Source organism: Nuphar pumila, chromosome 12, assembly GCF_984573655.1.
Source record: "Nuphar pumila chromosome 12, dmNupPumi1.hap1.1, whole genome shotgun sequence".
NCBI lineage: Eukaryota > Viridiplantae > Streptophyta > Magnoliopsida > Nymphaeales > Nymphaeaceae > Nuphar > Nuphar pumila.
In genome coordinates, this window is record NC_143260.1 from 79594105 (window position 1) to 79606441 (window position 12337).

At 34.5% G+C, this 12337-nt stretch overlaps 1 protein-coding gene across 1 annotated transcript in view; it reads left to right on the top strand.

Annotated features, from left to right (window-relative positions):
• LOC149821051 (6-phosphofructo-2-kinase/fructose-2,6-bisphosphatase-like) overlaps positions 1 to 12337 on the top strand; it is a 227871-nt gene that overhangs the window by 103193 nt on the left and 112341 nt on the right. The window contains exon 15 of the mRNA XM_089982049.1: positions 12072 to 12119. Within this exon, the coding sequence (XP_089838175.1) occupies positions 12072 to 12119 (48 nt within the window). The remainder of the gene's footprint in view (positions 1 to 12071; positions 12120 to 12337) is intronic.

Here is a 12337-nt window from a genome sequence, read left to right on the forward strand (position 1 = left end):
ATTTTTTAATAGATGCAATGGTGATCAAACATCTTACAGTAACCATTCGTGCAACATGGGCAAATGTTTCTTCGTAATCGATGTCGTATTCTTGACTATATTCTTTTGCGACAAGACGGACTTTATACCTTTCGAGAGTGCCATCACTCTTGGTTTTGACTTTAAAAACCCATCGACATCCTATTGTTTTCTTTCCTTTTGAAAGATATTGAAAAACCCAAGTTTTGACTTTGTTGAGGGCTCTAAGTTCGTTGTCCATGGCATCCCTCCACTCTATCATTTCCTTAGCTTCCTTAAAATTTCTAGGTTCTTGATATGAGTGAATGACACTAAGACATGCCCTATGTTTTGGAGAAAAAGACTCATAGGAAATAAATCTAGAAGGATTTTTCCTAGATCTTTCAGTTCTTCGAGAGTGGTTGGAGGATTCACTAAGGTCACTATATTTCTCTATTGCACTTCTAAAAGTGCTTTTATCTCTATGTGTATAGGTAATTGGTTCATTTATCATTTCTTCTTCATCATGAATGGTTTGAGGAATACTTTCACTTATATCCTCATTCTCATTCAATTCATCATCGCTAAAAAAATCTTCATTTCTAGATAATAGTTCAAACAAAAAAGAGTAATCGACATTATCTTCATGAGTTTTGTGTTCTTCAAAACCACTTATGTTTTCTAAAAATGATACATTTCTTGAAACATATAGTTTATCATTGTTAATATCATAACACCTAAAACCTTTTTGTGTTTCCTAATATCCCAAAAACACACAAGGAATATCTTTGGGAGATAATTTATCATTCTTATCGGTGAGAACAAAACATTTACAACAAAAAATTCTTAACCTATTGTAATCGGGTTCTTTTTTATACAAGATTTCATATGGAGATATTTGATTCAAGTTTTTGTATGGAAGTCGGTTTATGAGATAAACCGATGCAATAGCCGCTTCGACCCAAAATCTTTTTTGGAATTTTTTGAGAAATGAGCAAAGTTCTTGTAGTTTCAATTATGTGTCTATGTTTTCGTTCGGCCAACCCATTTTGTTGAGGAGTTTTGGGGCAAGACCTTTGATGAATAATCCCATTATTTTCAATATAACTTTTGAAATCATTTGAGAGATATTCTCCCCTGGAATCGGTTCTAAGAATTTGTAATTTACTATTGAATTGATTTTGTATTAACATGTGAAAAACCTTAAAAGTAGAGAAAACTTCATGTTTATGTTTGAGGAAGTATATCCAACTGTACCTTGAGAAATCATCCACATAAATAACATAATACGAAAAACCTCCCTTAGACACAACGGGTGCCGGTCCCCAAACATCCGAATGCACAATTTCAAAAGGCTTAGTTGAAAACATAGTTCTTTGTCCAAAAGGTAAGCTTCTCATTTTACCAAGAATACAATCATTACAATTGAAATTGTCTTTACATAAAGTTTTAGCAAAATGTAAATAAGAAAGCTTGACAATATTTGGATGCCCAAGGCGTGTATGCCAAACATTTATATCTTTATGTTGGGCAACATTACAAAAAGAGGTTTTTGGAATTTGAAGAAATTTAATAAGATAAAGATCTCCCTTCCTAGAGCCTTCCCCAATCAACTTCCCGGACCGACGATCCTGTATCCAACATTTATTTGATGAGAATTTGATATCACACTCATGATCCGATAGTTGAGAGACGGAAAACAAATTTAAATTTAGTTTTGGTATAAATCTAACTTTAGGGATAGAAAAACCTTGTCTTTCAAAATCACCAATTCCTTTTATTTCAAGAGAAGCCCCATCCGCGGTAGAGACAAAAGAGGGTGACAATTTTTTTGAGTATTTAGAAAGTGCAAAAACATTTGGAGTCATATGAAAGGATGCACCCGAGTCTAAGAGCCAAAAAGTATTACCGGGAGGAGAGAAGGTGGTCCTGGCGGCTCCGAAAACGGATCCCTCGAAGAGTGGTTGAAGAGCTTCCATGATTTGATTGAGAGACAAAGTAACATGGTTGGAAGTTGATGGACCTTCCTCCTTGGTTGATTGGAAAGTGGTAGACATAGCCACCATCTTCTTCCATTTAGGGCATACCGGTTTAATGTGACCCGGTTCTTTGCAAAAATGGCATATGATCTTACTATAATCTCTTCTTTCATAATGCCCACCATTTTCTCTTCCTCCTTGATTTTTGTTAAAATGAAGGGGTTTATAGGTTTTAACATTATTCCCCGGTCTTGAGAGGGAACGGCATAAGCACCCTCATCCTCATCTTTAGAGGGAACAACCAACACACTTAGATTGATTTTATTCATTCTCAATCTAGTTTCTTCTCCACTTAATTTGGTAAGCACATCTTCCAATGGAGGAGAAGAGAAAGAAGACAAGAGAGAGGATCTAGTTTGTTTAAACTCGGTTCTAAGCCCATTTAAAAAGTTAAAGAAATGATCCTCTTCTAATTGTTTGGCCCTCAATTCAATAGCCTCACCACTCCATTTAGGTTCTTGGAGAGCAAACTCATCCCAAATAGTGGATAACTCGGCAAAATACTCTCTAACAGACATTTCTCCTTGTTGAATGGTTAAAGCCTTCTTTTGGAGATAGTATTTATGGGACAAATCTCTTGAAGTATACATTCTTTCAAGATATTCCCATACTTGATATGCCTTTTTGAACTTTAGAATGTTGGCATTAATTTTGGTCTCAACCAAAGAGAAGAACCATGAGAGTATTTTGTAATTTTTCATTTCCCACTCTTCATGCTTCTTATTGTATTCTTCAAAAACCTTTTCTCTTTCTTCTCCCTCAAGAACCTTGATCTCCCCTCTCTCAAGGATAGTAATTTTAGGTTCGGGTTCGGGAATAGTTCCTTGAACATATCCCCAAAGACCCTTTCCTTTTATATGGGCCTCCATATTCCCGGCCCATACATGATAATTCGTTCCATTTAATTTGAAGCCAAGAGAGAAGTGAAAATCCTTTTCGCCCATTAGAGAGGATACAAAGAGAAATAAATGTGTACCACAATGCGAAAAGAGTTCCTTCTTGATGTAGAAAGCTTCTAAAATATAGAATGAAGGACCGAGTCTTCACTCCAACCACCACAACTCAATGGCATGCTTTACGAGGTACTCCAACGAAGAGAGAAAAATGCACAATCTTCTTTTCCTTTAAGCCTAGCTCTGATACCATGTGAAAATATCTCAAAAAAGAGATAAAGTGTGCGATAAGCACAACACCACCAATGTGCACAAATACACAAGAACACTTAGAACAAATGTACACGAAGGTACAATAAAGAAACTCAAATGCACGAAGGCATACAAAATATAAAGAATTTTATTGAGAAAAATGGAGAACAAAAGCTCCAAGAAGTGAGTTTTACAAAGGGGGAACTCCCCTATTTATAAGAAGCAAGGAGCCTTGGAGGGGCTCCACTAGCTGTTGGAGCCCCTCCAACGGTTAGAATTCTAACCGTTGGAGAGGCTCGACAGCTAGTGTTGAGCCCCCTCCAAGTTTAACTTGAGTCAAACAAAAAAGAAAAAATAAAATGAAGAAAAAAGAAAAAGAAAAAGAAGAAAAAGTAAAAGTACAAAAAATATTACAACATATTCATAATTATGAATATGCGCAAAAGAACGGAAATGACTATAATACCCTTGCGGGTTTTAATATATTTACATATATATATATATATATAAAGATAGATACATATACATATATACATCATGTATATATGTATATGTATCTCTCTTTATATATATATGTAAATATTTACATAAGAGAGATACAATTTAACACTTTTGACGTATCCCCAAAGACCTTTTCCCTTAATCTGAGCCTCCATATTCTCGGCCCAAACATGATACTTGGAGCCGTTTAATTTAAAACCAAGTGAAAAATGCGACTCTTTTTCACCCATTAGAGAGGGAAGAGTGAAGAAAAAATACGTACCACAAAAAGTTTTTCAAATGTTACTTGACGTAAGATTCTTCTACAATATTGGAGAAGATCCACCACTTCAATCTTTAAAACCCCAAAGGCACATTTTTCGAGGCACTCGAAAAACAAAGAATCCCACGATCCTCTATCACCAACCTTGCTCTGATACCATGTGAAAATATCTCAAAAAGAGGTAGTGTGCAACCCAAGCTCCAACTCCACAAAGGGATATGTGCTCAAAGGCATAAGAACACTTAGAACAAAATGTACCCAAGGTACAAATGAAGAACACAAATACAAAAATATAAAGAATTTTATTGAACAATTGGAGAACAATGCTCCAAGCATTGAATAAATTTACAATCGGGGTTCAACCCCATTTATAAAGAAGTGGAAGCCTTGGAGGGGCTCCCACTAGACGTTGGACCCCCTCCAATGTTGACTAAGTCAACAAAGAAAAAGAAAAAGCAAAAGAGAAAAAGAAAAAAGGAAAAAGAAAGAAAAGAAAGAGAAATAAATTACAAACATATTTACAAATGTAAATATGCGTAAAACAACAAAAAGACAAAAATACCTTTGGGGGTTACATGAAGGAAAATATATTTTTATATGTATATAACGATAGATACATATGCATATATGCATGATACATATATGTATAAATATATTACATACATATAAAAATATATTTATATAACAGGAGATACAATTTAACAATAGGGATTAGTGGAGCCAGGTTCCCCATAAACGTAGGTTACACGGTTTCACAAAGAACAAATGACAAAAGAAGAAGCGGGGGGAAAAACACACATATCTTCGTTGAATATTCACAAGAGTGAACTCCAACTCTCACGAACTAATAACCCGTCTCTTCTGCGGTTTTTACACAATTCAATAAGGTGAAAAAAATTAAGGGAAAAGGTTAGCACTACCATCGTCAGAAGAAAACACACATGGACGCATATTCTTTCTTTAACATCGTCAGAAGAATTTTTTTTTCTGGTTTCTAATTCTGGGGTGGGCGACCGCCCACCCATGCCCACCCCTGGCTCCGTCAGTGCTCCAACTACATCATCAAAAGAATAATTAAGAATTCAATAGTTCATTAATCTGTCATCATTCTCTTCCCCTTCAAGTCAGCAATAGATTGAGAACTTTTTGCATTATCACGCTCTTCTTGTCCTTCATGACCATGCCTTCTGCTCCTTCCTTCATTTCCTATAATGAATATGTTCAAAAATTAAAATGTTCAAAAATCATAATTTAAAATATAAAAAATACATATATAGAAAAAAGTAAAAATAAAAAACACAAGATCAAGTGATCAACATACCTTGCTTAAGTCTCTTGCTAAAGAAAAGATCAATCCGGCCTTGAGGAACTGATGGTCACTCTTGTATATCTGCAGTTCTACTAGCTCTGTTTGGAGGTAATGAAGCTCTTGGTTCTACATCTTTGGGTTTGGATTTAGAAATAGTGCTTGATTGTTGTGCACTATCATCCAAATCTCTCCAACGCATGTCCTCTAATCTCAACGTGTTTTCTTCTACAATAGGAAGTTCTGGATTGATATCCCATTTTCGACTAGGTTCTTCTTTGTAGCGATTGTTGCACCTTTTTATAATAAGAATATAAAATATGAATGCTAATAAACAATCAATGATAGAAAAAGAGAAAAAAAAAAGTACAACACAATTTAATTATACCTATCAATCAATCGAAGATTGGAATGAATATACACTAAGGTATCAACACTATCTTTATTGAGTCTATTTCTTTTAACATTGTGAATATAACTATAGGTGCTCTACACTTTTTCTGCAGAAGATGTGCTAATAGGTTGAGATAAAACCTTAATGACTAATGCTCTTAACTCAGGTCTATCACCACCATAAAAACGTCACCAATTAAGCACCAACATTGTAGGATTCAATGCATCTATTCTTGCTGCATTTCGGCTAAATCTTTCACTTCTTGATGCAAAAGCTACAAGTTGTGACCTATAAAGTGTAGATAACTCTTCATTTCTAGCAGATATGACTTCAAGTGCGAGCATTGCACCGTCTAAGATATCATTATCCTTTTCTGTAAAAAAAAATGTTTAATAACTATAACAAGAAAATGAAAATGAAAATGAAAATGAAAATGAAAATGAAAATGAAAATGAAAATGAAATAATAAAATAATTAAATCATTAAACTTTAAACTTTAAACTTTATTAAATAGATATAATAAAATTTTTACCAAGAGAAACTCGTTTGACCTCTTCTGCTGCTGGGATCTTGAGATACTCTGACTCGTAATATTTTGGAGTAAGCATGTGGGCTAGACTATGGAGATGCACATTCATTCTATCCCATCTATTTGAGACAATCTTATGAATCTTTTCATATAAATCTGATTGTCCTTTTAGATTGTCTTTGATTTTCCCCAACATGTTGTCTATGCCTTCATACACTTCACCAATTATAGGGCTTTCCTGATCACAAAATTTAATCATCTTATATATGGGTTTTTTAATCAATAATGCTAAACATACAAAATCTCAATATTCTTCATCAAGAACAATTGTTTCTGTTGTAACAACCCTTTTTTTCATAGTTTCATCCATGCATGATTGCTTCCAATCGCTCCATCTATCTGAAATTACTGTGAGCCTCAAGCTTTCCCTCACATCAAGCAAGCATTTCAAAGTAGTGTAATGTGAAGCACACCTTGTTTTTGCAATCTTTATTGCTTCTAAAAATTGCTATTGCTTTTGAATGATTTGTGATATACTTTAGAATTTCTTTACTCTGCAAATATGTTTCTCCTAACCAATGAAACTCATGTGTCAAATCCTTAAAGATCAAATTAGGTGTTCACAATACATGGTGACCAAAAAATATACTTATACATTTGTTTTAATTCTTCACCTGCTAACTTGCAATTTGCTGCATTGTCTGTAATCACTTGCACTACATTAGAAGGCCCCACAAGTTTAAATTCCGTCTTAAAAAACTCGGCAATGTTTGCGACTGTTGCACATTAGAAAAATCGCTTGCATATAAGAACATCGAGCCAAAACAATTTGATGCAAGTATATTTATCAAGTGTTTGTTTTTTATATTTGTCCAACTGTCTGAGACAATGAAAACTCCAAACTTTTCAAACTTTTCTCGAAATTCATTTTACTCCCTGTGAACATACTCTTTCTCACTGTCAAGCAACGTTGTTCGCGCTTTTTCATATGATGGGGGTTTATATCCGGGTACTTTACTAACTGCAGATATCATCTCTTCCCAATATGATGATCGAAGCACATTGAAAGGTATGCTATTTGCAGACAAAAATCTGATAATTTTGTGATTTAATCATCTCTTTCTACCTTTTTAAAGGTATCACGAATATCAACTATTTTTCGGCTTCCACTAGATGATGTAGTTATACTAATAGGCGTCCTCGGTTTATCAATTCTTGATATTCTCAACTCAAATGTACTTGATGAAACCTCCACTCGTTGAACTTGCCTCTTAATTTTCCTTGCCAATTCTGCATTTTTTGCAACTACAGGACAAAAAGCAATCCCAACATTTTGTCCCTTTGGAGATCCCATGAGATGTGAAAAAACTTGAGTATATGACACATGATAAATATTTTTGCAGGCACCATAAAAACCTGGGTTCCACCTTGCTTTCCTTGTCCACTCTTCTTTTGTTTTAATATATGACGCTTTAGCACTGTTGTTTTATGCATGCTAGGTGGTTCATCATCTTGGTCATCTTCAGAATAGTAGTCATCCAAGTCATATTCTTCTTCATCTTCCTCATCAAATAAATTTTTGTTTTTATCCTCAAACTGATATTGACAATCAGAAGTCCTCTTGCCCTTTCTTGTATTGTCATTTCCAACATCAATAGACGATTCATGCTCCAAGTTGTACAAAAAATCATCATCGTTATCATCATAATTATCGTGATCATCTTGTGATGGTCATTAATGAAGCAAAGAACATGCAAATATACCTGCATCATAAAAGTATAGGAATGATTTTAGAACACTTTGAAAAAGCTATTATTAACCGCAAAGGATGGATAGTGAAGAACACAAATCATCGCTTATATACACAAATGTATGCACATTAATATATAATATATAATATATAGTATATAGTAGCGGAAAATATGTGCACAAATTCACAAAAAATGAATAAAAAATGAGTTCTTTATCTAAGAGAGAGGATTGGACATGTAAAAGGCTGATGAAAGTTGAAACTATGTTATTAGTCAAAGGTAAAATCTATAAAGCTAAGCTAAATTATCAAACAAGAAACAAATCCATTAGGATGTTATACATTACAAAAATCACACGTTAATTCCTGAACAAAAAAAATATTAATAGACACAACATTGATTGTGAAAGTATAACATGCATTAGTATGTTTTGCATTCTAAGGACAAGAGTCAAGACATATATTTCTCAACAAAATAATAAATAAAGACAAATAAAGCAATTAGACAGAAAACATAATCTTCTTTTCAATAAAGAGGTTATGTGACCAGCTTGCTCGTAGCATTGGACGAGACTTTCGTGCAGCTGCTATTCATGGGGATAAGTCTCAAGGTGAGAGAGATTGGGTGCTGAATGATTTCGTGCTGGCAGATCTCCGGTATTAGTTGCCACAAATGTTGCTGCTAGAGGATTATGTTCATTGGATTGACCGAACAGGAAGGGCTGGTGCTACTGGTGTGTCCTATACCTTCTTTTTTGACCAATATTAACATCTAGCATGTAATAAACCCAAATATTAAAACAGAAAATATTTTGAACTTCAAAGTACCACTGGGTTTTGAACCAACAACTTTTCAGCACAAAGAGACGTGTACTGACAGCTCATACCAACCACGCGGAGCCACTGGTGGTACTTTTTTTGAGAGGCAAGATGGGATTAGTTAGGACTCAGATCCCTACCAGTCATACAACTATACCATTAGATTTTGAACCTGCAACGTCCCAACACACACCACCTGCACTAGCTGCTCCTACCGGACTATTGGAGCCCCATTAAAGGGATACGAAAGGGAGAACAAAGATGGAGAGAAGAGATGGAAAGAGAGAGGTTGTGGGAGATACAGAGAGAAGAGATGGAGAGAGGAGAGTACGTACCTGAATGGATTCATCGCCGGTCAGTGGAGGTCGTCGGACATCGGTGAAGGTCGTCGGATTCTGGGTTCCGCCGATCGGTTGCCAGAGAGAGGAGAGAAGAAGGGAGGAGACTCGGATTGAGTTGCGTGAAAACAAAACCCTAAAGCCCTTTCGGGTTTTGTTTTCACAAATTTTTCAAAATATCTATTTTGCCCTTTTAAAAAAACTCGTTCTTTTATTTTTTTTGGAAAAAAATTTTTAAAAAAGGATAAATCTGTAAAATCGCCCCTTCGTACCCCTTTAATGGGGTACATGCACCCCATTGAAGGGGTACACGCTTTCCCATTGAAACGTGCACTTCCTCATGCATTTCGGAAGCACCACGTTTCGTGCTTCCGAAACGCGTATCGGGGAAGCGCACTTCCCCTACTATATTGGCGCTTCCGGTAACCCTGGGTAAAATTGCACATGGCGTTCAGTATCCTCATGCCCCCCCGTGACCACCATCCAAGGATTCCAACATCATCAGAGGACAACCAAAAAATCAAATTAATACACTGTTCATGTCTCTTATACCTCTTTTAAGTTTATTATACGTTCTTACCACAAGAACAAAATGGAGTCACACATCTACGACATGTACCTTACTATGCATCATTCAATTGGGCTACCACTCCCGCTTGGTTATATCAATATATCATTGTGTACCATCAAGTGCAATTAATCATATGCATCATAATATAAACAATGTATTCATATGATTATCACAACAATACTACATTAGCACACAACTATCAATAGGTCCACATGTAGCTCTACCTTAAGCCACAATACAATCCGGTTCACCTTTCGAACCTTGTCATGCATTCAAGTAAGCCTTATACATTATGCGGCATATCAAGTAAGCTTTATACACCCACTAAGGCTAAACACAAAGAAGTTTCAAATGATTCTCAACTTAATATTTTATTAAAAACTAAGTATGCAATATAAACATAATATTTAAATCCCATGCAAAACATGTAAGATAATGTTCATTAAAGAGTCATGAGACTAAGAAAATAACATAATCATAAGGACCACAAAAATGACCATAAAAGAGATTTATTAAAGTGGACTTCCCATAAGAAATTATGCTTAATACCTTATGCATTAATAAACAATCTTATTCATCATGTAAGGCAATCATAAGTGCATAAGGATACAAAATTAATATAAAAATTATTATTATTATTATTTATAAGCTAGATCATAATTTGTAAAACTTCATATGCTACTTTTAATACACCAAGTGTAAAGAGAAAGATTAAACACAAGTTTAAGCAAAATTTCATAAGATCATACTTATGAAATACACAAAACACCGTTATTTTAAAATTTCTCAAATCATTTTAAAATATATGACAATTTTTTAAGAAAGAACAAAACAAAGTTCAATAATAGAACAAAAGCCAACAAATGCTCAATCTTACAAAATTGTATACATATATATCAAATAAAGCAAGTTTTTGAAAAATTAAAATTCAAACATGATTTCAAAAAACATACATATATCTAATTTCACAAGATTAAACAAATAAACCTTATTAGAACAAGTCCAACAATAATAAAAAAACATTCAAAGTTTTTTTTTTTAATAAAACAAAGGCAAACACACACACACACACACACACACACACACACACACACACACACACACATATATATATATATATAAGATTAACGAAAATAAGTGCTTCCTCATGCATAATGCGTGTAAAGGATAACACAATAAATACTTAAAGATATGAGATACATACCGGGTCTAGTTTTCCCTTGACACAATGATCATGTATTCTTCACGAAGCACAAACTCGAACCAAAGAATTCGAAGACCCAAAAGAGGCAAAATGCCAAGAAGAAATTCTATGCTTTGATACCATATAATAAAATAGCGAAAAATACAAAAAACAATGCCATTAAGGGCTTTACAAGATTACGATCACAAAAGTGCATAAGCACAAACCAATGCCATTAAGGGCTTACAAAATCACAATCACAATGTGCACAAGCACAAGTCTACTATCAGACAAAACAATAGCCAATAAGGGGCAACAACACAAGCACCAAGTGCATATAAGACATTAAGAAACTAAATAAAAAACACAAAATGTAAAAATATTCATCTTTATTTCATTGAAAAAAATGGGCACAGGTTGTGCCATTATATACAAAAAGATCCAAGGCATAAAGCCTTTGGGAGCTTCCAACGGTCATAAATGTGACTGTTGGGGCTCCCAACGACTCTATGGTCCCAATGACCATAAAACCCCTACAATGGAATAAAGGAAAAAATAAAAATAAAATAAGAAAAACAAAAAAACAAAACTGTCCCAAGTGGACAACATCTATTACAAAAAGATGAAAATATCCTTAGAGGGTATTACCTATTACATCAATGTAAATAGCACACACACACAACACACACAAACACACACACACACACACACACACATATATATATATATATATATATATACAACTTAACAACATTTATAGCTGTTGGGATGCTCCCAGGAGCTATATTGGCTCTCCTTTGTGTATATATATGGGTGCTTTCCCTTAGATGGGTATTGCTTTCTCAAGCACCCAATCTTTCAATAATATTCATTATTTTTACTTGTGATTCAAGCCCATAAGTGTCTTATATATGAGTTTTGTATTGACCCATAAGTGGTCATTGTGTTCTTGTAAGCCCATAAGAGGCATCTATTTGTATTTTTTCTTTCATCACAGCCTCATTGCTGTCTCTCTCCTACTCTCCGACACTTCATGGTTGTACAGGTCAAATTGGAAAAGATACTCTTATTCAATGCCATGAAGAAAATGAGAAAAAAAGGAAAAATGCATGCCATGTATACTAGTATGTTGCTACTTTAGCATGATAATGTATTATTTAATTGTAGAACGTTGACATTAAATTAAAATTTTGTCCTTCCTTGAGAAGGTTCTTGATTTTTTTCTTTGGCGAATCAGGTGAATAATATAAGTGGCTATCTTCCTGGCAGGGTTGTCTTCTTTTTGGTATCTTCTCAACTTCCTCTTGGTTTGCTTGTCATGAAGCATATTACATGAAAGCTTACAGATGGCTAATTTCCAGACGATTGCATAACCTTGCCTGGCCATATTACTTTTTGAAGTTGTCTGAGATTTGAAACTAGAAGCCTTACTCATGTTATAGGAGTGGTTTTTGAGGCATAAATATGCCTAGTTTCATCCAGGCTCACTGTATGACTTTTGGT